At 46.0% G+C, this 26,359-nt stretch overlaps 1 protein-coding gene across 2 annotated transcripts in view; it reads right to left on the reverse strand.

The window, feature by feature from the left end:
- Positions 1–26,359, reverse strand: part of LOC126204455 (flotillin-2) — a 441,744-nt gene that overhangs the window by 63,458 nt on the left and 351,927 nt on the right. For both annotated transcript variants that reach the window (XM_049938840.1, XM_049938841.1), the window contains one exon: positions 7,052–7,284. In XM_049938840.1, coding sequence (XP_049794797.1) covers positions 7,052–7,284 — 233 coding nt within the window. The remainder of the gene's footprint in view (positions 1–7,051; positions 7,285–26,359) is intronic.

The following is a 26,359-nucleotide window of genomic DNA, read 5'->3' on the forward strand; positions in this document are numbered from 1 at the left end:
TTCACATCACTGAGAGATGAAGGCTAGGTTAAAGGCAGACTGAATTATTCCCGCGACCGTCCGTTTTCCAAGCAAGTGCATCACCACTAGGCTACCGGTCTGACAGTGCTAGAGAACTGCACTCGCGTATTTAAGAAAGCTAATGAAATTCAGAAACCTGTTGAAACGTCAGACAAGAACGAAGAAATCGGGACAATAAGTGGAAAGTCTGGTGAGCTGTAGCCTTCTACATTGGGGTTAATACAAAGAGGGGTGTCATCTTGGGAAATGAAGAAGCAACTGTGGCGCTACCTGCAGAAGTTAATGGGGAGATCACGATGATAGAAAATCACAGGGCACAAGTGTTACTTCGACAACGTCTAACGTTTGGGAAATGGACGTAATCGTCAAACATTTTACGTATTTTCGTCCATTTGACGTCATTATTTCAATGGTCACATGCAATAAAGGTACATTTAATGCCCACGACTAAAATCCACAGAAGTGCGGTGTACGTTGTTGATCGTCCGCTACACAAGGAGACCGCAGTCCGCCGTTGACCGCGCACACAAGACTGACAGATCGTTGGAAACAATAATGTGGAGAGATTACATCGACGTTACAGTGCCAGGGTTGGGTTCTTTTGGGAGAGGAGACCAGACAGCGAGGTCATCGGTCTCATCGGATTAGGGAAGGATGGGGAAGGAAGTCGGCCGGGCCCTTTGAAAGTAACCATCCCGGCATTTGTCTGAAGCGAGTTAGGGAACTCACGGAAAACCTAAATCAGGATGGCCTCTCGAATGCTAGTCCAGTGTGCCAACCACTGCGCCACCTCGCTCGTACAATGGCAGGCAAACCATCTGTTTAGACGCCGCTCTTTGACGTGAGAATTCGTGTGTGGTGATCAAATGGCTGGAAACCTTAACGCCACGTGTCCTCTCGACTGTCACGTGTGTTCTCTGGCTAATGCGACCGGCAACAGAACGTTCGCACGTGTGCGCCACATGACCGCACACGGCACGCGCGCCTCTCTCGACTCGACACGACAGCCGACTGCGGCCTGGGAGCAACGAACCCTGGTATGTTTCTCCCGAATCCTTTGCTCTGCAACTCTCAGTGTACAGGTATCGATTTCAGGCACTCGACAGACTGCTGTCGTCCGAACTCTCTTTGATTTTTTAACACAAATTTGAATATATTATCCGGTGGTTGTGACGTAACGTAAAATACAGTTTCAGTTAGACCACAAAATAGCTTGGAATTTCTTGTCGCTTTTATAAAAATCATTTCACTTATATCTACCATACAAGTTGTCATCACCTGATTCCAGTTTCCGATTTTGATTTCCTTCTTACAAATTAACGCACATTAAAGTGGCTTGTGGAGTACACAGTTTGATGTGGATAACCAGAACTTCTGTCGTTTTACCACTGGCAGTCGTCGACCTCTTGGATAATACACCTGTCCTCAGATTCGTAAACCTTCCCACCCCCACCCGGCCTCTATTCCAGTTCGCTGTCGTGACTATTACTGACAGTGGTGGCAACTTGTGCAGTCGAAAAGTTGCCGAAATATCGCAACTAGTGACGGTCGCATCAACACGCAACATTTAATATTCCTTTAATAAGAAAGATACCAATAAATAGCCTAAATCCTAAAACAAAAATTAATATTCGTAATGGTACTTAATTGATTTTTGCTGTGACGTCATAGCTGCTGGTAGGTTTTCAGAATGCTCCGGTTATATTGTGTATTTTTGATATTTTGAGCGTCTTCTCGAATAATTTCTGTCTAATAATTCTATTAAGAGTATTGTGGTAATTTGTTACAACACTGTTCGCATCTTCTGTGAAGTGCAAACTACTTGATGTTCATGTATACAGTACATGTAAACTCAAGCGGTAAAGAAACTAGTACAGACATGCGTATTCAAATACAGAATACGGCGCTGCGGTCGGCAACGCCTGTATAACACAACAAGTGTCTGGCGCAGTTGTTGGACCGGTTACGGCTGCTACAGTGGCAGGTTATCAAGATTTAACAGCGTTTGTTCCGAGATAGCGATGAAGTGGGGATTTTCCCGTACGATCATTTCCCGAGTGTACTGTGAATATCAGGAATCCGGTAAAACATCAAATCTCCGACATCGCTGCAGCCGGAAAAAGATCCTGCGAGAACTGGATCAACGACGACTGAAGTGACTCGTTAAATGTGGCGGAAGTGCAACCCTTCCGCAAATTGCTGCAGATTTCAATGCCGGGCCATCAACAAGTGTCAGCCTGCGAACCATTCAACGAAACATGGCTTTCGGAGCCGGAGGTCCACTCGTGTACCCTTGATGACTGCACGACACAAAGCTTTACGCCTCGCCTGGGCCCGTCAGAACCGACATTGGACTGTTGATGACTGGAAACATGTTACCTGCTCGGACGAGTCTCGGTTAAAATTGCATCGAGCGGATGGACGTGTAAGGGTATGGAGACAACCTTATGAATCCACGGACCCTGCATGTCAGCAGGGGACTGTTCAAGCTGGTGGAGGCTCTGTGATAGCGTGGGGTGTGATACGGGGCCTCTAATACTCTGCCAGGTGACACGTACGTAAGCATCCTGTCTGATCACCTGCATCCATTCATGTCCATTGTGCATTCCGACGGAATTGGGCAGTTCCAGCAGGACAATGCGACATCCCACACGTCCATAACTCCTACGGAGTGGCTCCAGGAACACTCTTCTGAGTTTAAACATTTCCTCTGGCCACCAAACTTCCTAGACATGAACATTATTGAGCATATCTGGGATGCCTTGCAACGTGCTGTTCAGAAGAGATCTCCACCCCCTCGTTTAAATACGACCGCGCTGTATATTTGTGCAGTGGTTGCGGGCACAGGCTGCACTGCAACCTATACAGCCTGCACGTAATGTGGCGCTGTTCTCCACATTAGAAATGAAACTGCCGGAGCGCCTTCTCTTCCTAGTGGCCTTACTGCCAACTGCCGCTTCCCGCTTTTCCGTACTCACTCTCCTTAAGCTCTGCAGTTCCTGTGTAGCTTCTAAACTCTGCCTGGTGTACGCAGCTTCTCATCCTTGCTCCGCTTTTAATATGTTACTGTCTTTATGCCTTGCATCTCCCGGAGAGGGCATCGCTAGATTGCCTATCATCTCCAGAGCTACATTCGCCCCGCCGAAACCACTTCCTACACAACTCCTAACGCACCCCACTAGTCAGAACTGCTCTTCACCAAATTTTACAGTATTTTGGATTAATAACAGGAAATTTCGACACACATGAACGGCTTTATACACTATCAATAACGTGTCTACCTTAATACAAACAGGAAAGCCTTATAAGAGTATGTAGCTTAACCTTCTTCAGTTATAGTTCAACTCATCTAAACTATGTGAGTACTCACTATTCCGTCTGTCTACTAACGGAAACCCTGGGTCGCTATAAAGTATATACACAGGGTAAAGAAAGAATTTTGTCAGCGTTAGTATAGAAAGTAAGAAAATTCAAATGAAAGGCTTCTGAGATAGAGCTACACTGGAAGAAACTACTGAACACTTGAAACGGAACTTGATGTACCTGCGACGTGCGTGGGCAGTGGCAGCTTCACCGATCTACGGGCAGAAATATACAATGAAGAGCCAAAGAAAGAAACGTGCACTGAAGAGCCAAAGAAACTGGTATACCGGACTAAGATCGTGTAGGGCCCCCGCGAGCACGCACAAGTGCCGCAAAACGACTTGATGTGGACTCGACTAATGTCTGAAGTAGTGCTCGAGGGAACTGACAACATGAATCGTGCAGTGCTGTCCATAAATCCGTGAGAGTACGAAGGGGTGGAGATCCCTTCTGAAGAGGGCGTTGAGAATCGACACATATCACCATCAACATCATCTATCTGTCGTTGTTGTCGTCTTCAGCCCGAAGATTGGTTTGATGCAGCTCTTCACGCTACTCTAACCCGTGCAAGTCTCTTCATCTCCGAATAACTACTGCAGCCTATATGCTTCCGAATCTGCGTACTGTATTCAGTTCTGGTGTCCCTCTACTATTTTTACGCACCCCATACTTGCCTACAGTACTAAATTGGTGGTACCATGATGTCTCAGAACGTGTTCTATCAATCGCTCCCTTCTTCTAACCAGGTTGTGCCACAAATTCCTTTTCTCCCCAGTTCTATTCAGTACCTTCCCATTAGTTGCGTCGTCTGCCCACGTAATCTCTAGTATTCTTCTGTAGCACCATATTTCAAAAGCTATTCTCTTCCTGTCTCAACTGTTTATCGTCTACGTTTCCCTTCCATAGATGGCTACACTCCAGATAAATACTGTTTCATGACTCTTAAACCAGTGTTACCTGTGATTAGGTTATGCTCTGTGCAAAATTTTACCAGGCGGATTCCTCTTTCATTCCTTACCCCCAGTCTATATTCAGCTACTACTTTCCATTCTCTTCCTTCTCCTACTATCGAACTCCAGTTCCCCATGACTATTAAATTTTCGTCTCCGTTAAGTATCTGAATAATTCTTTTAGATCCTCATACATTTCTTCAATCTATTAAGTATCTGCGGAGCTAGTTGGCATGTAAACTCTTACTGCTATCGTGGGTGTTGGCTTTGTGTCTATCTTGGCTACAATAACGCGTTAACTATGCTGTTCATAGTAGCTTACCCGCATTTCTATTTTCTTATTCATTATTAAACCTATTACTGCATTAACCCTAATTGATTTTGTATTTATAACCGTATTCACCTGACCAGAAGTCCTGTTCCTCCTGCCACCGAACTTCACTAATTCTCACTATATCTTACTTCAACCTGTCCATTTCCCTTTTCAATTTTTTTAACTTACATACCCAACTAAGGGTTCTAACATTCCACGCTGCAATCCGCAGAACGCCAATTTTGTTCCTCCTGGTGATCACATCCTCCTGAGCAGTAGCCGTCCCGCGATCCGAATTGGGGGGGGGGGGGGGCTAATTTTATCTCCTCCGGAATATTTTACCCAAGAGGATGCCATCATCATTCAACGATACGTAGAGCTGCATGCCCTCGGGAAAAACTACGGGTGTAGTTTCACCTTGATTTCAGCCTTTCGCAGTACCAGCACAGCGAGGCCGTTTTGTTTCATGTTACACGAGGCCACATCAGTCGGTCATCCAGACTGCGGCTCCTGCAACTACTGAAAAGGCTGCCGTCCCTCTTCAGCAGCAAGCCACCCCACCGATGGCAAAGTCCACGGTTCTATTTATACATTAAAGTCGATTTACTCATATCGCCACGAATAATGATATTTCTTAGAAGCCGATCAAAAAGTTGAGATTCACGTCCACGCAAAAATCAGATTTTCAGTTTTACAAGTAACGTCTTGTAGGTATAAGCGAACAAGAAACACGGCCGTGTCGAGGGAAAGGAGTAAGAGGAACAGACTTTACCCTCCACAGCAAAATGTGTAACTGCCGAGGTTCGTAGCTGCCAGCGCTCTAGCAGCACGACGGCGGCCGACTCTAAGAGCCGTCGGCACACGGGCCGTCGATTCGAACGTTGAGCTGCTAGCGTGCCGAGTTCCGACGTCATATCGTGGAAGAAAAAAAAAAAATACGTTGGGCAATCTTTCCGAACGTGCAGCGCAATAAGTAGTATGTCAGAACGTGCGTTTGAACGTTGATCAATGAGACGGAAGAACGCTACCTACGTGAGATGACGCAGTCTCTCTTCAGTACAGAGTCGCGAGACGCCATTTTGGCTTCCAATTGAAGCCCGTAATTATTATACATGCCGCTTCTAAGCAAGAACAAACTGCGGATCTCCCAAAAACCAGTCGTTAAATGTAAGATTTGTTGTAATAAAATGGCGAGAAACATCATATTGGTGGTTAAAGGATTACTGTAATTTTGTATTATGAAAGTATGCCATTCCGAGGCAATAAAGTATTAAGATTTGTTATAATCAAATATGAGTTAATAGCACATCTATGATTAAAGCTTTCAGGAGCGGACAAAATGCAAAACATGACCAGATACATTTTACGGTCAGTGTTGCCTAGTGAGCAGATATGCAGACTGGTGACACAAGATGTATTGTTGGATGCAAATATTTTTTTACTGACCTTCGCGTTTTCCAATGCGTTCAGATAATTCATTAGTTTAATAGAAGAATATTCTATAATGTTTCTTGTCTCACGTTTTTTACTTCACTTTTTATAAAGATTCTAGTACTTAATAGGGTTTTACTAAAAAGTGAGAATGATGAAATAATTTTCATCTTATGTGAAGAACTACTGTACATTTGCATCGCACTATTTGTAATGTAACTTTTATAAGCCGATGTATTTAGTGACTACACACGGTACTTTCCTTTTTGCCTTATACCACGCTCACGGATACTGAAATTTTTATTTTTTGTATTACGGGCAGAGCACATCACTAGCCTGCGGACAAGCGAAGGAATATGCGTCTCGACAGAGGGAACGTAGGGATTTTACGCGTGTCTAAACAGTGTTGACGATGTTTGGGGGGCGCTCAACTGCGCGGTCATCAGCGCCCGTACAGTCCAATCGAGTCACAGTCACAAATAATGAGGACGTAACGATGAGGACAACACAAACACCAAGTCCCTGGGCAGAGAAAATCCCCAAACCGGCCGGGAATCGAACTCGGGACCTCGTGATCCAGAGGCAGCAACGCTAGCTACTTTTTTTGCTTTGGGATCTAGAGAATTTTATTGGATCAAATTCACTTATATATTCAACGGGATCCTACTACCGTCGCCAGAAGCTTCCGAGTCGTCTTCGCGTAATGAATGTAAGGGGGATTCCCTCTAAACCGTTTGCTCTGAGGATCAACGGACCACGATCTGCGGACTCGAGACATTGTGGTTGGCGAGCCAGTTACGGCCCGCACCTGCAGCTGGAGCGCGCTGCGGTCGTGTCACCACGGCGACGGCGAGCCACACGCGCCGTACGCACGAGTCGCACCGTTTCTGGGCGTTCGGCACCACGCCGGAGTCGGTACGGTCAACGCTGACGTTCGAAAGACGGCTTCAGTGTGTGGAAGGACTGGACTCACCCGGATGCCGGCGTCGCGGTTGGCCTGCGCGACGCCTATGTCTGCGTCGCGCTTGACGGCGGCCGTCTGCGCCTTGCCCAGCGACGCCAGGTACTGCACCTCGTCGTACACGTCCTTGATGGTGAACGACAGGATCTCGATGCCCATGCGGCCCACGTCAGGCGCGGCCACCTCCCTCACCAGCGACGCGAACTGGTCGCGGTCTTTGTACACCTCCTCGACGGTAAGAGTTCCTGCAACATCACGCCACTGTCTCACTAACTGTTTCCAACTCTTTTTACACTCGGGCTGTCTGCAGCAGACCGTAGTTGGCCTGCAGCTAAAGCACAGAAGGCAGTATACAATAAACTTTTCGTAGAGTTTGTAGTGATCTTGTGTTCAGAGCAATTTTGGGGAGCTATTTAGTGGCACTGGATGGCTCGAGAAGCTGCAAATTTTATATTGTTAAATTAGCTTTTTGATACAATAAAATCAAATGTCACATACCGTCCATCCGAGATGTTCCCAGGCTAATTTTATTTCTGGCTTATAAACAATGTCACCGAAGTAATTGCGATGGCAGCTCGAACTGAAAACTGTAAACAACAGATGTGCATTCGACCAGTCAGTTGTGAGCAGGCGGTGGTAAAAACTGGACGTGCAGCCCGTGTGTTTCAACGTACTTGTTTCACAAATCGCAGTGGAGCAACAGCTCTAAACCGACTGCTCAGTACATTCTCCAGTATAATTCGAAGAAGAGAAAAGCGTGTGCACAGTTTGTCTCGGACACCTCGACTCCAGAACGAAAACAATGACACGTGGACGCCTGCCAAGACTTGACTGAAATTCTTTTCTGTAAATAAAATCATCACTGATGACGCGACTTGGTGTTATCAATACGAACCTATCACAAAACGACAAAGTGCAGAAATTCACACGTACGGCGAAAGCATTGGCAACATAACCGACACTGCAACCGACGTGGCGCGCGAGTTGAACAACACGTCAAAGCAGAACTTGTCGGACAGTTTCACACGGCAGTATAACGTTCTGTGCGTTGTACTCAAGTGGGGGAGGTGGGGGGGGGGCGGGGGCAGACTGCAGAACACGTGAAGCATTAAAAAATTCTTCTCTATTTTCATTAAGCCACTCTCTAGACTTATTGGACTGTGCATCAGCCAGAGCATCATTCTCTTGTTGTAGCTGTTGACGACGCGGTCTTCAGTGCGAGTCCTCCACACGAGTCTACCCTCAGCACGCCTCTTCATCTCTGCATAGCTACAGCAACAACAATCATTCTGAACCCGCATACTGTACTCGAGAACCCAAACGGGCAGCAGAGCGCGTTAACGCGCGGCTTCCACGATTCGGGGTGCCGACCTTCGCCCGATCGAGTCCGCCTCGCGGATTAGCGACGAGGGCTGATCAGTCGGCCAGCCTGATTACGGTTTTCACGTAAATACGGGGCTGGTACCAACGTCCCGCCTCAGATAAGCGCTGCGAAACATTTAGAAAACGTTCTCATACTTGAACTTGAGATTTACTCTAGACGCACATAGATAGGGGTACAGAAATTCAATCCCGGCAGGGGGAGGGGGAGGGGGTGAATGGAGGAGACAGACAGGGCAGCCGGCCACCAACTAACATTGCCAAAACCCACGTAACAATACCGACAACGTTGAAACGGGAACAGACGAGGAGGAGGAGGAGGAAAGAAGAAGGAGAAGAAGAATAAGAAGAAACCCATACTCAAGCCTTGCTCTCCCTCTATAATTTTACCTTCTCTCTCCCCCCCCCCCTCCCCCCTCCGCAACACTCCCATCCATAACCAAATTGACGTCTCCTTGGCGCCTCAGAATATGTCCTATCATCCAATCCCTTCTTTTACTGAAGTTCTGCGGCAACAGTCTTTTTTTTCCCAATTCGATTCAGTATCTCTTAATTAGTTATTCAATCCACCCATCTAACCTTGAAACATTCTCCTGTTCTTTCTTGTCTGAACTGTTTATTACCCACATGTCACTTCTGTACAAAGTTACACTCCATATAAATACCTTCACAAATTCGATGTTAACAATTTTTCTTTTCGAGAAGCGCATTTTTGCTATTGCTAGTATGCATTTTACATCCTCCCTACTTTGCACATCGTCAGTTACGTTGCTGTCAGAACAGCAATACTCATCTACTACTTTTAGTATCTCATTTACTAATCTAATTCCCTCAGCATCGCTTGATTTAATTCGTCTACATTCGATAACCTTTGTTTTTTCTTTGTTGATGTCGATTTTATAATCTCTCTCGATCCATTCCGTTCAATTGTTTTTCCAACTCCCTTCACATCACTGACAGAACTACTAAGTTATAAGCACACCTCAAAGTTTTTATTTCTTCTCCTCAACTTTAATTCCCTGTTCAAATTTTTTGTTGATAACATTTACTACTTGCTCAATATACAGACCGAACAACTCCGGGTAGAGCCTAAAACCCTCTCACCCTTCTCAATTACGGCTTCCCTATAATGTCTTTCGTCTCTAATATCTGCAGTCTGCGTTCTGTACAAGTTGTCGACAAGTTTTCCCTCGCCCTGTTTAACCCTTGCTACCTTCAGAATTTCAAATAGAGTATTCCAGTCAACACTGTGAAAACCTTCTATCACACACTAATATTTGCAACAACATAACTGTACTGTTAATAACGATAGGGACGCTTCCAAGCGTGTTGATTTTTTCTTTGAGATAAACAGATGATACCCAGATAGAGCTTTACTTGGATGTTTCGCTTCATTGTATTATCATTTCCAGACTAATGCACTGGTGCGGACGCTGATGCTACGGGGACTGTAATGGGGATCCCTGGAGAGGAGACTAACGGAACACACTGCGTTACGAACCCTCCCAAGAACGCCACATGCAGTGAAGAGCTCGTGGACACCAGCGCAAGACCGGAAACAAAGAATGAGTCGAGATGTAGCCAATGAGTATGAGCTCAGGTGACAGGTAGGCTACCTTTTGACGAGGAACAGACTACTGCTCTACCCATAATTTACACATCAATTTTATTTCGGAGTATCTACAGATGCAACCGCGAATTAAAGCATCTAAATAATCACAGAAACGAAAGAATCCTTGTAATAATTCTAGATTGCCAGGGAAAACTATTACAAGCCAAAAAATGACATTCTTCAGGAGACAACTTTTATTGATTTTCGTGAAACAAACAAGTGGAAGAACTTTTTCCACGTTGTTAATAACAACGATTTGGACTAACATAATTACCTGGAAGAAATTTATATCCAAAGCGTAGTATTTAAGGTTTTACGTGACATTCTATTTCTTCCGTCCTAAGAATTAGACTTATACTACTGTGACTGCTGAAGAGAATAACATGTACATAATTTTAAGTGATGAAAAAAAAAGAATAAAAGAAATAATAATTTCATCAGAACTAAATCTGTAACTAAATGATTGACGTGTTAGCAGCACCAGTTCATTCCCCATGGAATTCTTCAATGTCAGGGTACTTGTTCTCGTCTTCATTTGTTTTGAGATCTTTGTAAAAATTAGGGAGTGTAGGTGGAGCAAGTGGGAGGAGATCCACAGGACCTTTCCATCTTTCTTCTGAAGTTGGTAGTGTGCCACGACAACGTGCTCCAGTGTGCAGTCGAGCACCTGTCTTCCCGCTACGAATGAAGCATATTGATTGAAACAAGTCATCCTCATTGAGACTCTTTTTTGAAAAACACTGTACCATACTTTTTCATAAAACAAAACCTTTTGACATCCTGCCACGTTAATTGATTTCCCTCGGTATCTTTCTTTCGAAGTTTTAAGGTGTCTGTCAGAAAACCACAAAATCCAAGCAGTCGGTATGTGACAGTTTTCCAATTCCAAATTTCCTTTCCTTGCCAACTGAGCATACCAATTGATACCAGTCATGTGGATGAGCCACTGGTAACTGCAGCTTCTTCTTTTGTTTTTGGAGCAGGTCATGGTCAACATCATATTCTAAGTGACTGTCACCATTAACCACGAAATTACGATCAAGTGTATTCAGATTTGGATTTACCTGTGTGGCAGACAAGAACATTGCAACCACGTGAGAGTAACTGCCCTCCGCTGGTGCCAGAATATACTGTCATTTGTTTCATTCCTGGAGGAACTGACCACAGTTCCTTGAAAACACAAGTTGCAATCTGATTCCCAACACAAGTTGCACCCTCTGCGGAATGCCACATGTAGCACGTTACATTACCTGTACAGGTATCATGCATGGTCAAATTGTATGTCCACAGTGGACGTTTATAAAAAGCAAACGAAGTATTGAAAAACGGGGTCGGCAAGTACTGCTGTAAGTCGAAAGTGTAACACAGCATCGGACTGTCTGAGATGGAATGTTTCTTGTCTTCGTCCTTTTGGAGGTATGCATGGTCTGCCTCCGTGTGATGAGCAGCTAACTCGGCGTCAACTTCCTGCATAGAACCGTCGTTCACCGATGCAAAGTTCCTTCTAAGATGCAGAAAATCACATTTGTAATACGTATCCACTTTAGGCTCTTTAAATGAGAGATTCGTCTTACGGAACTCTCTCTCGTATATTCCTCTGGAAACTGGCCTATCCTTTCCATCACAGTAGAGCTTGTACATAGTTGGTAAATCCAGATGTGATGATAGATAAACACTATTACTTTCTTTGTGTATGTATTACGATTTATAAAGAGGATGTGTGATCTCTCATTTCTTTTAGTTTCTCGGGAAGGTGTTTGTTACCGGGTGGTATTTTTCCCCTGTTGTTCCATAGACATTAGCCTTTCGATTGGTAAGTGCATGTGTAACGAACATCTGGGACTCTTCAAGGATATTCATGAAACTTCCTCTGCAAACGCGAAATCGTTCTCCTTTTTCTCGGAAATGAAACAAATGAGTCACCATGTGGCATTCTGCTTTTTCGGATTCCTGGGTCATTTACGTGATGCTGCAGGTGCTTTCCAATCAATGAGCCTGATCACATAACTTACCCTTTTGTCTCGATCTCCAATACTCATTAAATTCCTCGAATTCTCCAAATAATCAATATTTGTGTTCCAGCAGTGTTCTGTTCAAAAATCATTTTGTCTAGTTTATCTTTACATTTCAAACGGCACATTTTTAGAGGTTTTGGGGCTCTAGCTTTAATTTCTTTCCCTTTGGCCGTCATTCTGTGAATGTGTGTGTGTCAGTGGAGGCTCCTCTCGACTAAGGGTACGTTGATCTGTGCTAATTTCAGAATATAGCTATTTGTGCTAGTTTCTAAATCTAAGGTACACAATGTATGAAAGGTGGTCGCGAAGAAATGTCTGCCTTTCAGAGCTGAGACATGGCCCTTTTGTAAACAATACAAACTGCGTTATGTCTGGCACCACGGTACAGCGCTCGACAATCGTTTGACAGAACTGAACCCCTGCCTCCATTGCTTTCACACGTTGTTTATCATAGGAGAGTGAGTGCTGCTCCCTTACTCTGTATTCGTCGATATGTGCAAAAAATGGTTCAAATGGCTCTGAGCACTACGGGACTTAACTGCTGAGGTCATCAGTCCCCTAGAACTTAGAACTACTTAAACCTAACTAACCTAAGGACATCACACACATCCATGCCCGAGGCAAGATTCAAACCTGCGACCGTAGCGGTCGCGCGGTTCCAGACTGTAGCGCCTAGAACCGCTTGGCCACTCCGGCCGGCCGATATGTGCATTTCGCGGGGGTGTCCACGGGTGCTTACTGATGAGTCATCTTCCACATGACCCAAAACCATCTCGTGAATTACCACTGAGCGAACGATTCTTTGCCGTGAGCTTTGGTGAGCTTTCTGTGGCTTAATCTTCTCATAACTATAAAACGTAACGATATATTTCTTGCATTTAGGATGACGCCTGTTGCAAAACTTTTCTCTGTCCATTTGTTTAGCTTTCTGGGCGCTACATCGTGCTGCACGCTGCTTTAAGCGCTTATCTGCAAGTTTCTGTAATGAGCAGTGCTCCATCTTCGACAATCAGTTGCGAGATGTAAACAGTGAGTAACTCCAATTGCAGACACATGACAAGGAAGTGCCATTGACTTCGAGGCAGAAGGAAGTTGTTTGTTATGAAACATGAGCAGTTTACAAACATGTGACTGACACACACCGCTCATTCAACATCACGTATCGCCTGAAATATTCGTTTACGAGTATGGATCCTTACGAGAGACAATCAGTTTAGGTTCCTCTACTGCATGTATAACGACGACTCTTGGTTTAAAATTAACTGAAATTTTCATAAAGGGCATGAAAAGACATGGCAAAGGAAAATTTGGGATTGGAAATAAATTTCCAGCTAGATATTACAAAGGCGTACACGAGGATTTCGTATAAGAAATTACATACTTTTATTACTTTTCAGTTGATTATTTACACTTACTAGGGTGATATTCATCATAAAAAAGAAGGGAAACAGAAGTTTTCTCGGGATCTTGCACACGTTATAAACGCCGCAATTTTGCAATTACGTGATTGTTTTACGCGTATATGGCGATGGCCTATGGAATGTATCACACTTTTATGCAGTCAACTTGAGATGTGATTTCGTTTTGTCTGTCTGTGATATAAGAGCTGTTTTGAAGCTTTTTGAACTAATTATTTACCTCTTTATAGAAAGAGACAGGGTTGCGCTAGCGGAGTGCGTTTACGGAGAATCACTTTAATACGGTAGGACGGCAAACTTTCTCCATCTTCAAAAATCTCGTTATTTAATTGTGGATTTGTGTGCGTATGTCTTCACTACCCAGTCTGTTAACAAATTCGATCTCCTGCACGTACGGCTTCATTACATAGGCCAAAAAATTTTTGCCAAAGCTTTATTGCAAGTTTCCAAGATTTTGAGGAAGCAGTGACGACATCCCACACTTTGCCGCGTACTCATCTACCGTTCTTTTAACCCTCTGTCCGAAAGAGCCAGTACTCTCTTGTAGGCATAAGCACACTGTTGACAATAATTTTCCACAATGGGTTATGGCATATTGCGCTGTTTACGAGAACGTTACTTTATCATATTTCAGTTTAACTGCAGCGTAAATAAGTACAAATTGAAAATTAAAAAAAAAAGTTTATACACAAGAACTCGACTCCACGACCATCGGGATTACCGTTTTATACTCTTTACACTGCGCCAGCGGTAGTCTGGAAGCTACACTAACGTTAATGGCTCAAGCCTCACCCAGTCGGCGACAGAAATGCCATTCTTTCTTAGCGCTTGGCCATCTGGAGCTCCGTCTTCTGTTCCTTTCATTTCTGGGCAAGTCTTGCATCTACATGCACCAAAAAAAGTTTTGCATCACTCCGGTTCCAAGAACCCTGAAGATAAAAGTTGACTGTGGATACCGTATCACAGACACAGTCCCTTTGGCTGTTCAGAGTTGTCACTAAACCCGTCCAAAGATGTAAACAACCGTGCATGAGCAGCGCCTATTAGACGGAGGGGGCCCGACAGCCGATCAGTTCCAGTCATTCCACCAGGAAGGAGGTACACGGCTCGTGTTGGCCGTAGCTCAACCACGCCTAGGCGGTCAATACCGCGGTTCGATCGCGTCCGCACTGTTACTTTGTGCCAGAAAGGACTCTCCACAAGGGAAGTGTCCAGGTGTCTCGGAGTGAACCAAAGCGATGTTGTTCGGACATGGAGGAGATACAGAGAGACAAGAACTGTTCAAATTGGTTCAAATGGTTCTAAGCACTATGGGACTTAACATATGAGGTCATCAATCCCCTAGACTTACAACTATTTAGACCTAACTAACCGAAGGACATCACAGACAGCCATGCCCGAGGCAGGATTCGAACCTGTGACCGTAGCAGCAGCGCGGTTCCGGACTGAAGCGCCTAGAACCGCACGCCCACAGAGGCCGGCACAGGAGCTGTCGATGACATGTCTCGGTCAGGCCGCCGAAGGGCAAAGGGCTACTACTGCAGTGGATGACCGCTACCTACGGAATAAGGCTCGGAGGAACCCTGACAGCAACGCCACCATGTTGAATCATGATTTTCGTGCAGCCACAGGGCGTCGTGTTACGACTCAAACTGTGCGCAATAGGCTGCATGATGCGCGACTTCACTCCCGACGTCCATGGCGGTCAATCTTTGCAACCACGACACCGTGCAGCGCGCTACAGATGGGCCCAAAACAACAAGCCGGATGGACCGCTCGGGACTGGCATCACGTTCTCTTCTTCATTCGATGAGTGTCGCATATGCCTTCAACGACACAACCGTCGCAGACGTGTTTGGAGGCAACCCGGTCAGGCGTTCAGCAAGTGCAGCAAGGTGGAGGAAGGTTCCTGATGCTTTGGGGTGGCATTATGTGGGGCTGGTGGTCATCGAAGGAGCCGTAACGGCTGTACGATACGTGAATGCCATCCTCCAACCGTATCGGCACCATACTGGCGAAGCATTCGTCTTCATGGACGACGATTGGCGCCACCATCGTGCACACCTTGTGAATGACTTCCTTCAGGATAACGACATCGCTCGACTAGAGTGGCCAGCATGTTCTACAGACATGAATCCTATAGAACATGCCTGGGATAGATTTAAAAGGGCTGTTTATGAGCGACGTGACCCACCAATCACTCTGAGGCATCTACGCCAAATCGCCGTTGAGGAGTGAGACAATCTGGACCAACAGTACTTTGATGAACTTGTGGATAGTATGCCACGACGAGTACAGGCACGCATCAATGCAAGACGACGTGCTACTGGGTATTAGAGGTACCGGTGTGTACAGCAATCTGGACCTCCACAACTGAAGGTATCGCTGTATGGGGGGTACAACATGCAATCTGTGGTTTTTATGAGCAATAAAAAGGGCGGAAATGTTTATGTTGATCTCTATCCCAATTTTGTGTACAGTTCCAGAACTCTCGGAACCTAGGTGATGCAAAACTTTTTTTGATGTGTGTGTATATAAATCAAAATGTAAATTGTTTGTTCACAATCGTGTATCTCTTAAAATTCCTCGCTGATTGCTTTGAGCGTTGCGTTTGTGTGTGTGTGTGTGTGTGTGTGTGTGTGTGTGTGTGTGTGTGTGTGGTGTTGCCAAAATACATGGACTTCTGTGATGAAGGTAAAAGGGTCAAGTCCGTGGTTATTAGTATTGAATAGGGTCTTGGGCTCTGGGTCCGTAGACCCTACTGAAGTGGTGGTCCCTGAGTTATTTATTTCGGTTTTCTATTTCTTTTTTGTGTCTTTATTCGGCTCCAAGTCGACGTCGTTACGAAAGAGCTTCCGCAATGGCTGGAGGTACCTCGACCCTGTGCCACTGTGCAGGTGCCTCACAGCTTGACATACTCAAGGTGCCTGGATATCGAGACGTGAAGCTTCACCCTTGTTGAGGAGATTCATAATGGATAACCGAATCTGCTCCCAGATGGGCCGGAACGTCGAGTTCACGGCGGAGGTCCTGGATCCAGGCCCAACGAGGTGCATGGAGTACGGCCCGAAAGCACCGATTCTGGAGTGTCTGGAGGAGGCGTAAAGATGAGGCGGACACAGTGCCCCCATGTGAGCAGCCGCAAAGTAGCGCCGGGGGGTTGTTTCAGAATAAAGACGGAGCTCGGTCCTGGTTTGTAGTTCCATGCTGGCCAGTATAGGGTAGATCTGGTGGACAAGAGGTAGCAGCTTGGTTCGTTTCTCCTGTACATCTGCGTTAAAAAGGAGCCTCTTGTCTACATCTACATCTACATCTACATTTATACTCCACAAGCCATCCAACGGTGTGTGGCGGAGGGCACTTTACGTGCCACTGTCATTACCTCCCTTTCCTGTTCCAGTCGCGTATGGTTCGCGGGAAGAACGACTGCCGGAAAGAGTCCGTGCGCGCTCGAATCTCTCTAATTTTATATTCGTGATCTCCTCGGGAGGTATAAGTAGGGGGAAGCAATATATTCGATACCTCACCCAGAAACGCACCCTCTCGAAACCTGGACAGCAAGCTACACCGCGATGCAGAGCGCCTCTCTTGCAGAGTCTGCCACTTGAGTTCGCTAAACATCTCCGTTACGCTATCACGCTTACCAAATAACCCTGTGACAAAACGCGCCGCTCTTCTTTGGATCTTCTCTATCTCCTCCTTCAACCTGATCTAGTACCGATCCCACATTGACGAGCAATACTCAAGTATAGGTCGAACGAGTGTTTTGTAAGCCACTTCCTTTGTTGATGGAAAACATTTTCTAAGGACTCACCCGATGAATCTCAACCTGGTACCCGCCTTACCAACAATTAATTTTATGTGATCATTCCACTTCAAATCGTTCCGCACGCATGCTCCCAGATATTTTACAGAGGTAACTGCTACCAGTGTTTGTTCCGCTATCATATAATCACACAATAAAGGATCCTTCTTTCTATGTATTCGCAATACATTACATTTGTCTATGTTAAGGGTCAGTTGCCACTCCCTGCACCAAGTGCCTATCCGCTGCAGATCTTCCTGCATTTCGCTACAATTTTCTAATGCTCTGTATACTACAGCATCATCCGCGAAAAGGCCGCATGGAACTTCCGACACTATCTACTAGGTCTGTCCAGGGTAATACGATATTTAACTCTGCACCCCCCCCCCTCCTACCCCGTGAACCATGGACCTTGCCGTTGGTAGGGAGGCTTGCGTGTCTTAGCGATACAGGTGGCCGTACCGTAGGTGCAACCTCAACGGAGGGGTATCTGTTGAGAGGCCAGACAAACGTGTGGTTCCTGAAGAGGGGCAGCACCCTTTTCAGTAGCTGCAGGGGCAACAGTCTAGATGATTGACCTGGCCTTCTAACACTAACCAAAACGGTCTAGCTGTGCTGGTACAGCGAATGGCTGAAAGCAAGGGGAAACTATAACCGTAATTTTTCCCGAGGGCATGTAGCTTTACTGTATGGTTAAATGATGATGGTGCCCTCTTGGGTAAAATATTCCGGAGGTAAAATAGTCCCCCATTCGGATCTCCTGGCGGGGACTACTCAGGAGGACGTCGTTATCAGGAGAAAGAGCACCGGCGTTCTACGGATGGGAGCGTGGAATGTCAGATCCCTTAATCGGGCAGGTAGGTTAGAAAATTTGAAAAGGGAAATGGATAGGTTAATGTTAGACATAGTGGGAATTAGGGAAGTTCGGTGGCAGGAGGAACAAGACTTTTGGTCAGGTGAACACAGGGTTATAAATACAGAATCAAATCGGAGTAATGCAGGAGTAGGTTTAACAATGAATAGAAAAATAGGAGCGCGGGTAAGCTACTACGAACAGCATAGTCAAAGGATTATTGTAGCCAAGATAGACACTAAGCCCACACCTACCACAGAAGTACTAGTTTATATGCCAACTAGCTCCGCAGATGACAAAGAGATTGAAGAAATGTATGATGAGATTAAAAGAAATCATTCAGATAGTGAGGGGAGACGAAAATTTAATAGTAATTTGGGACTGAAATTCTATAGTAGGAAAATGAAAAGAAGGAAAAGTAGTAGGTGAATATGGAATGGGGGTAAGAAATGAAAGAGGAAGCCGCCTTGTAGAATTTTGCACAGAGGATAACTTAATCATAGGAACACTTGGTTTGAGAATCATGAAAGAAGGTTGTGTACGTGGACGAGGCCTGGAGACACTGGAAGGTTTCGGACAGATTATATAATGGTAAGACAGAGATTTAGTAAGCAGGTTTTAAACTGTAAGATATTTCCAAGGGCAGATGTGGACTCTGACCACAATTTATTGGTTATGAACTGTAGACTAAAACTGAAGAAACTGCAAAAAGGTAGGAATTTAAGGAGATGAGACCTGGATAAACTGAGAGAACCAGAGGTTGTAGAGAGTTTCAGAGATAGCATTAGGGAACGATTGACAAGAATGGGGGAAAGAAATACAGTAGAAGAAGAATGGTTAGCTTTGAGAGATGAAATGGTGAAGGCAGCACAGGATAAAGCAGATAAAAAGACGAGGGCTAGTAGAAATCCTTGGGTAACAGGCAGTGAATGAAGCAGGCGAAAAGGAATACAAACGTCTCAAAAATTAGATCGACAGGAAGTGCAAAATGGCTAAGCAGGGATGGCTAGAGAACAAACGTAAGGATGTAGTGGCGCATATTACTAGGAGTAAGATACATGCCGCCCACAGGAAAATTAAAGAGAACTTTGGAGAAAAGAGAACCACTTGTATGAATATCAAGAGCTCAGATGGAAACCCAGTTCTAAGCAAGGAAGGGAAAGCAGAAAGGTGGAAGGAGTATATAGAGGGTCTATACAGGGGCGATGTTCTTGAGGACAATATTATGGAAATGGAAGAAGATGTAGATGAAGATGAAATGGGAGATATGATACTGCGTGAAGAGTTTGACAGATCATTGAAAGACCTGAGTCGAAACAAGGCCGCGGGAGTAAACAACTTTCCGTTAGAACTACTGATAGCCTTGGGAAAGCCAGCTCTGACAAAACTCTACGATCTGGTAAGCAAGATGTATGAGACAGGCGAAATACCCTCAGACTTCAAGAAGAATATAATAATTCCAATCCCAAACAAAGTATGTGTTGACAGGTGTGAAAATAAACAAACTATCAGTTTAACAAGTCACGGCTGCAAAATACTAACACAAATTCTTTACAGACGAATGGAAAAGCCGGTAGAAGCCGATCTTGGGGAAGACCAGTTTTGATTTCGTAGAAATGTTGGAACACGTGAGGCAATACGAACCCTACGACTAATCTTAGAAGACACATTAAGGAAAGGCAAACCTACGTTTCTAGCATTTGTAGACTTAGAGAACGCTTTTGACAGTGTTGACTGGAATATTCTGTTTCAAATTCTGAAGGTGGCAGGGGTCAAATACAGGGAATGAAAGGTTGTTTACAGTTTGTAGACAAACCAGATGGCAGTTATAAGAGATGAAGGGCACGGAAGGGAAGCACTGGCTGGGAAGGGAGTGAGACAGGGTTGTAGCCTATCCCCGATGTTATTCTGTCTGCATATTGAGCAAGCAGTAAACAAAACGAAAAAAAAATTTGGAGTAAGAATTAAAATCCATGGAGAAGAAATTAAAACCTTGAGGTTTGCTGATGACATTGTAGTTCTGTCAGAGACTGGAAAGGACCTGGAAGAGCAGTTGAACGGAATGGACACTGTCTTGAAAGGAGGATATAAGATGTACATGAACAAAAGCAAAACTAGGATAATGGAATGTAGTCGAATTAAATCAGGTGATGCTGAAGGAATTAGATTACGAAATGAGACACTTAAAGTAGTAGATGAGTTTTGCTATTTGGGGAGCAAAATAACTGATGATGGTCGAAGTAGAGAGGGTATAAAATGTAGACTGGCAATGACAAGGAAAGCGTTTTTGAAGAAGAGAAATTTGTTAACATCGAGTATAGATTTAAGTGTAAGGAAGTGTTTCCTCAAAGTATTTGTATGGAGTGACGCCATGTATGGAAGTGAAACATGGATGATAAATAGTTAAGACAAGAGTAGAATAGAAGCTTTCGAAATGTGGTGTTACAGAAGAATTCTGAAGATTAGATGGATAGATCACGTAACTAATGAGGAGGTACTGAATAGAATTGAGGAGAAAAGGAATTTGTGGCACAACGTGACTAGAAAAGGGATCTGTTGGTAGGACATGTTCTGAGGCATCAAGGGATAACTAATTTAGTATTGGAGGGCAGCACGGAGGGTAAAAATCGTAGGGGGAGACCAAGAGATGAATACACTAAGCAGATTCAGAAGGATGTAGATTGCAGTAGGTACTGGGAGATGAAGAAGCTTGCACAGGATAGAGTAGCATGGAGAGCTGCATCAAACCAATCTTTGGATTGAAGACCGCAACAGCAACAACCGCTGAGGGAGGCAAGCAGATACTGTTTGTCTCTGCAAGAATGTGACTGCTCAAAAATTAAAGTACGCTTGGATGGAAATGAATTGTAAGTGGAAAGCAGTGGTTGTAGTATAGAAAGTGTGTTAAGACTCGACAGACTAACTTGGGGGACGTGTTGAGGGCGAAAAAACAGTAGGAGCAGGAAGAGGTTGAATCAGATGTTACAAATAATTGAGGACGTTGGATGTAAATTCTCCTCTGACAATGGGACCGCGCATACCCGCCATCACCGACTTATGGTGTACTAGCTGTCCCAGGCCACGCGTTGCTGTGGTACAGTCTGGTTAAATGGAAAAGAGGGAAAAGAGTTGGATATATGTCCTAACCAACCTTCCTCCCCTACCTCTGTCCCTCTGCTCCTCCCCCCCCCCTGTTCATCTTCTCCATCTCCTCCTACCCCCTCTCCCCCCTGTTTGTTCATCACCTTCCCCCCCTTTAACTGTCCATCTTCTCCTCCGCTCCTCCTCTCCGCTTTCTGCTGCATTTACTCCCACCTCTCTATACCCTCTGCGCCCATCTCGCTGATCTTGAGCCTTATTTATTGTTATTCCAAATTCATGTTCTGTAGCAACATTCAAATCAAGAGCCGATAACCCACGAACACAAATTTTCGCTTTGCTGATAATTTTTCCCTGTTTTTATACACTATGTGATCAAAAGTAGCCCGACACCTGGCTGAAAAGGACTTACAAGTTCGTGGCGCCCTCCATCGGTAATGCTGGAATTCAATGTGGTGTTGGCCCAACCTTAGCCTCGATGACAGCTTCCACTCTCCCAGGCATACTTTCAATCAGATGCTGGACGGTTTCTTGGGAGCAGTCCGTTCTTCACTTAGTGTTGTACTGAGGATAGGTATCGATATCGGTCCGTGAGGCCTGGCATTAAGTCGGCGTTCCAAAACATCCCAAAGGTGTACTAAAAGATTCAGGTCAGGTCTCTGCGCAGGTCAGTCCATTACAGGGATGTTACTGTCGTGTAACCACTCCGCCACATGCCGTGCTTATGAACAGGTGCTCGATCGTGTTGAAAGATGCAATCACCATTCCCGAACTGTTCTTCAATAGTGGAAAGCAAGAAGGTGCTTAAAACATCAGTGTCGGTCTGTACTGTGAGAGTTCCATGCAAAACAACAACGGGTGCAAGCCCTCTCCATGAAAAACACGACCACACCATAACACCACCGCCTCCGAATTACTGTTGGCACTACACGCGCTGGCAGATGACGTTCACCGAGCATTCGCCATACGCACACCCTGCCATCGGATCGCCACATTGGGTACCGTGATTGGTCACTCCACACAACGTTTTTCCACTATTCAATCGTCCAATGTTTACGCTCCTTACACCAAGCGTGGCGTCGTTTGGTATTTACCGGCGTGATGAGTGGCCTATGAGCAGCCGCTCGAGCATGAAATCCTTCTCACCTCCGCCTAACTGTCATAGTACTTACAATGGATCGTGATGCAGTTTGGAATTCGTGTGTGATGGTCTGGACAGATGTCTGCCTATTACACATTACGACCCTCTTCAACTGTCGGCGATCTCTGCCAGTCAACAGACGAGGTCGGCCTGTACGCTTTTGTGCTGTACGTGTCCCTTCACGTTTCCACTTCACTATCACATCGGAAACAGTGGACCTAGGGATGTTTAGGAGTGTGGAAATCTCACGACAGACGTATGATACAAGTGACACCCAATTACTGACCACGTTCGAAGTCCGTGAGTTCCGCGGAGCGCCCCATTCTGCTCTCTCACGATGTCTAATGACTACTGAGGTCGCTGATATGGAGTACCTGGCAGCAGGTGGTAGTACAATGCATCTAATATGACAAACGTATGTTTTTGGGGGTGTCCGTAAACTTTAGATCACATAGTGTATGTACTGTACTTGTCAATCGGATGTATGGAATCAGCACTGTACATCGGTCGACGTGACGGAAACGCGGGACGGATCTATCGTGTTACGACATGCCAGTGACGAAACCGTGAGTGAAGTTGCTTAATTTGTTTGTGCATAAGCGCAGACTGCCCTGCACCCGGCCGGCCGGGGTGGCCGAGCGGTTCTAGGCGCTACAGTCTCGAACCGCGCGACCGCTACGATCGCAGGTTCGAATCCCGCTTCGGGCATGGATGTGTGTGATGTCCTTAGGTTAGTTAGGTTTAAGTAGTTCTAAGTTCTAGGGGATTGATGACCTTAGAGGTTAAGTCCCATACAGCTCAGAGCCATTTGAACCATTTTAGCCCTGCACCCCTACAAGAAAATGTGTATCAATCGCAGCCGTAGAACACGGCGAAAGAAGAGTGGTCGTAGAAAGATGCGAAGTGACGCGGATCGGAAACTGGTGTCACGCCTTGTCAACGACAGTCGGTTTCAAGCCCGACAGGGATTTCTGCTGCCAGTGAATCCAGGTTCACCTGAATCAGTTTCAGAGCGAAAATGACAAGGGGAGCTGTAGGGAATGTCCGTTCGGAAACCGGAACCTCCCAGGAGGCCTTTGCTCACAATGGGGGTTTAAGCAGCACGTCATCAGTGGGCCAAGCAACGCATGCACTGGTCATTGACTGATGGGAGACGTGTAGTGAGGTATGACGAGTAGTAATTTTGCTTCTTTTCAAATGATGGAAGGCTTGGAGTGCACCTGTAGCGCAATGAGATGTTTAACTCGCAGTGGTCCAGAAGAGATTCTGTGACGTTTTGAGTGTCATTGGGTGGTGCGCTCTCTCAGGTCATCTAGATCATGATCCGGGAAACTTCCTGGAAGACGAAAACTATTTGCCGGACCGAGACTCGAACTCGGAACCTTTGTCTTTCGTGGGCAACTGCTCTACCGACTGAGCTACACAAGCACGATTCACGAGCCCTCCTCGGGGTTTTATTTCCGCCAGTACCTGTCTCCTACCTTCCAAGCTCCACACCAGTTCTCCTATGAAACTTGCAGGACTAGCGCTCCTGGAAGAAAGTATAATGCGGAGACCAGGCTTAGACACAACCTGTGTTTCCAGAATGAAATTTTTATTCTGCAGCGCAATGTTCTCTGATACGAAGCAACCTGGCGGATTAAAATCTGTGAGGACGGGTCGTGAGTCGTCGTTGGGTAGCTCCGTTGGTAGAGCACTTGCCCGAGAAGGCTAAGGTCCCGAGTTTGAGTCTCGGTGCGGCACACAGTTTTAATCTGCCAGGAAGTTTCATACCAGCGCACACTCCGCTGCGGAGTGAAATTTTCACTATATGATCCAGGAAGTTTATTTCAACATTATCGGTGACCGGTTGTTGCCATGTCGTCTACAATGGTGACCTCTGTCCACTGCGAGACCGGGGAAACGACTGTGGGGGCATTCCAGAGAATTCCGCTCACATAAACGACTTTGACAAGGGCACATCGTTATGGCCCGGTGCCTGGGAATAGGCATCTCGGAAGCGGCGAAGCTGGTCGGCCGACTGTTAGCGTGCTACTGTTATGATCGTTTATGGAATGTGTTTGATGAACGGCGAAACCACGAGTAGGCGCCGAGGTGTTGGACATCGACGCCTCATCACGGAACGTGGATGTCGGAGGGTTGCCCAGCCTGTAACGCAGGACAGGCGGCGATCAGCGGTAGAGCAGACAACAGAGTAGAGTGCTGGTGCAGCCACAAGTAGTTCGGAGCACACAGTTTAGCTGACGTTGTTGAGTATGAGGCTCCCTACATGTTCGCTTGTTTATCCAATGACACCGTCAATTACGACTGCGGAATCATAGACATTCAAACTGGATCGATGGAAACGCCAGAAGGCTCACGTTTCTTGTTACACGAGGTCGATGATCGCGACCGGGTATGCAGTCATCCAGGCTGCTCGAAACACGTACTGCACTACGGACGCAGGCTCATGGGGTAACATTATGCTGTGTGTCCAGCAAACTTGTGGCACCAAGAGAGGTGTGGACCATGTGGACATGGTGGTGGAACACCAGCATCCCTTCATGCCTGATGCCTTCCCCGACGGCGTTGTGTTCCGGCAGGATAACTGTCCGTGTCAAAACGCCAGAATCTTGCTACATTGGTTTGAGGAGCACGGTTTATCTCCTGTTACCAATTTCGCCAACTCTGTGCCCACAAACCACCGGCTAGTAACTTACGGGAACTACGTGACCTTTGCGTTGACATGTGGTGTGACGTAGATTCAGAAACATACCGAGGACTTGCACAACCAGTGCCGTGCAGAATATCTGCTACGATGCGTTCTAAATGTGGACCAGTACGCTATTAAGAAAGCAGTTATAGTGTTTTGGCTCATCAGTGGACGTGTTGATGATGATTATGCTGGGGGCACTCCCACCTTTCAAGATGATTACAGCCATCTGCGCAAGTCTGCAGGTGATTTGACGGACACTGTCGTACCTATACCAGCCCACAATATCATGTAGTTGTAATCCCACAGAAAATGTCTGGGGGACGTAGGGACAGCAGATAGGAAGTAACATCGAAACCCCTGCGAGATTGTAGCTTTACCGGATCCACTCACGAATGAGCCGCCTGAAGAGATTTCTTGGCCTCCTGTCGCCGAATTGAGGCCGTTGTCATGGCTAGACGTCGTGTTACCCGGTATTAGCGTTATGTCTCCTGGGAACGACTAATTTTTGTCCGGTCTGCTCAAAAATACTATTTCAAAACATTGCAGTGCCGAGAAGCGACCTCCGTCTGCCTATAAACCGGCACTTAATTTTTCTGTCGCGCCGAGTTGTCGAGGAGTGCTTCAGTATCGGTAGAGCTCGCCGCGGAGACGTTCGCGTGGCAACATGTTAGCAGGGGCGGTTGTAAGGGGCCGTCTCGGGAGTTACACCCCTTCCCTTCTCTCCTCCAAAATAACATTTTAATCGAGCGTTTACATGTTTACGAGGGGAGTTTCATAAGTAATGCTATACTTTTTTTTTCTCGGCCAGTTTCTTTTGAAAAAATGCGGAATTTGTTACGGGACATTGTGGAATATTCTCGCCTCAGTGTTAGTGTTATGAAGTTCCGACAGGTGGCGGCGCTTTCATAAAGGCGTTTGTAACGGAGGTGCATTCAGCGCACACAACAGCCATCGAGTTTCTTTTGGCGGAAACCAGAGCATCGCAGGTATTCATAGGCGCTTGCATAATATCTACGGAGACATTGCAGTGGGGGAAAAAGACGGTGAGTCATTGGGCGAGGCGTCTGTCGTCGTTGCAATGAGGTCGCGCGAACCTGTCCGATGTCCCGCGTGCCGGCCGGCCGCACGCAGCTGTGACTCCTGCAGTGTTCCAACGTGCGGACACTCTCGTTCGAGGCGATCTTCGGGTCACAGTCGAACACCTCGCTGCTCAACTGGACGTCTCTGACGGTGCTGCTGACACACTTGCCCACACTTGTGGTAGTCGAAAATGTGTGCACGATGGTTTCCTCGCTGCCTATC

Source organism: Schistocerca nitens, chromosome 9 (genome assembly GCF_023898315.1).
Source record: "Schistocerca nitens isolate TAMUIC-IGC-003100 chromosome 9, iqSchNite1.1, whole genome shotgun sequence".
NCBI classification, from domain to species: Eukaryota; Metazoa; Arthropoda; class Insecta; order Orthoptera; family Acrididae; genus Schistocerca; species Schistocerca nitens.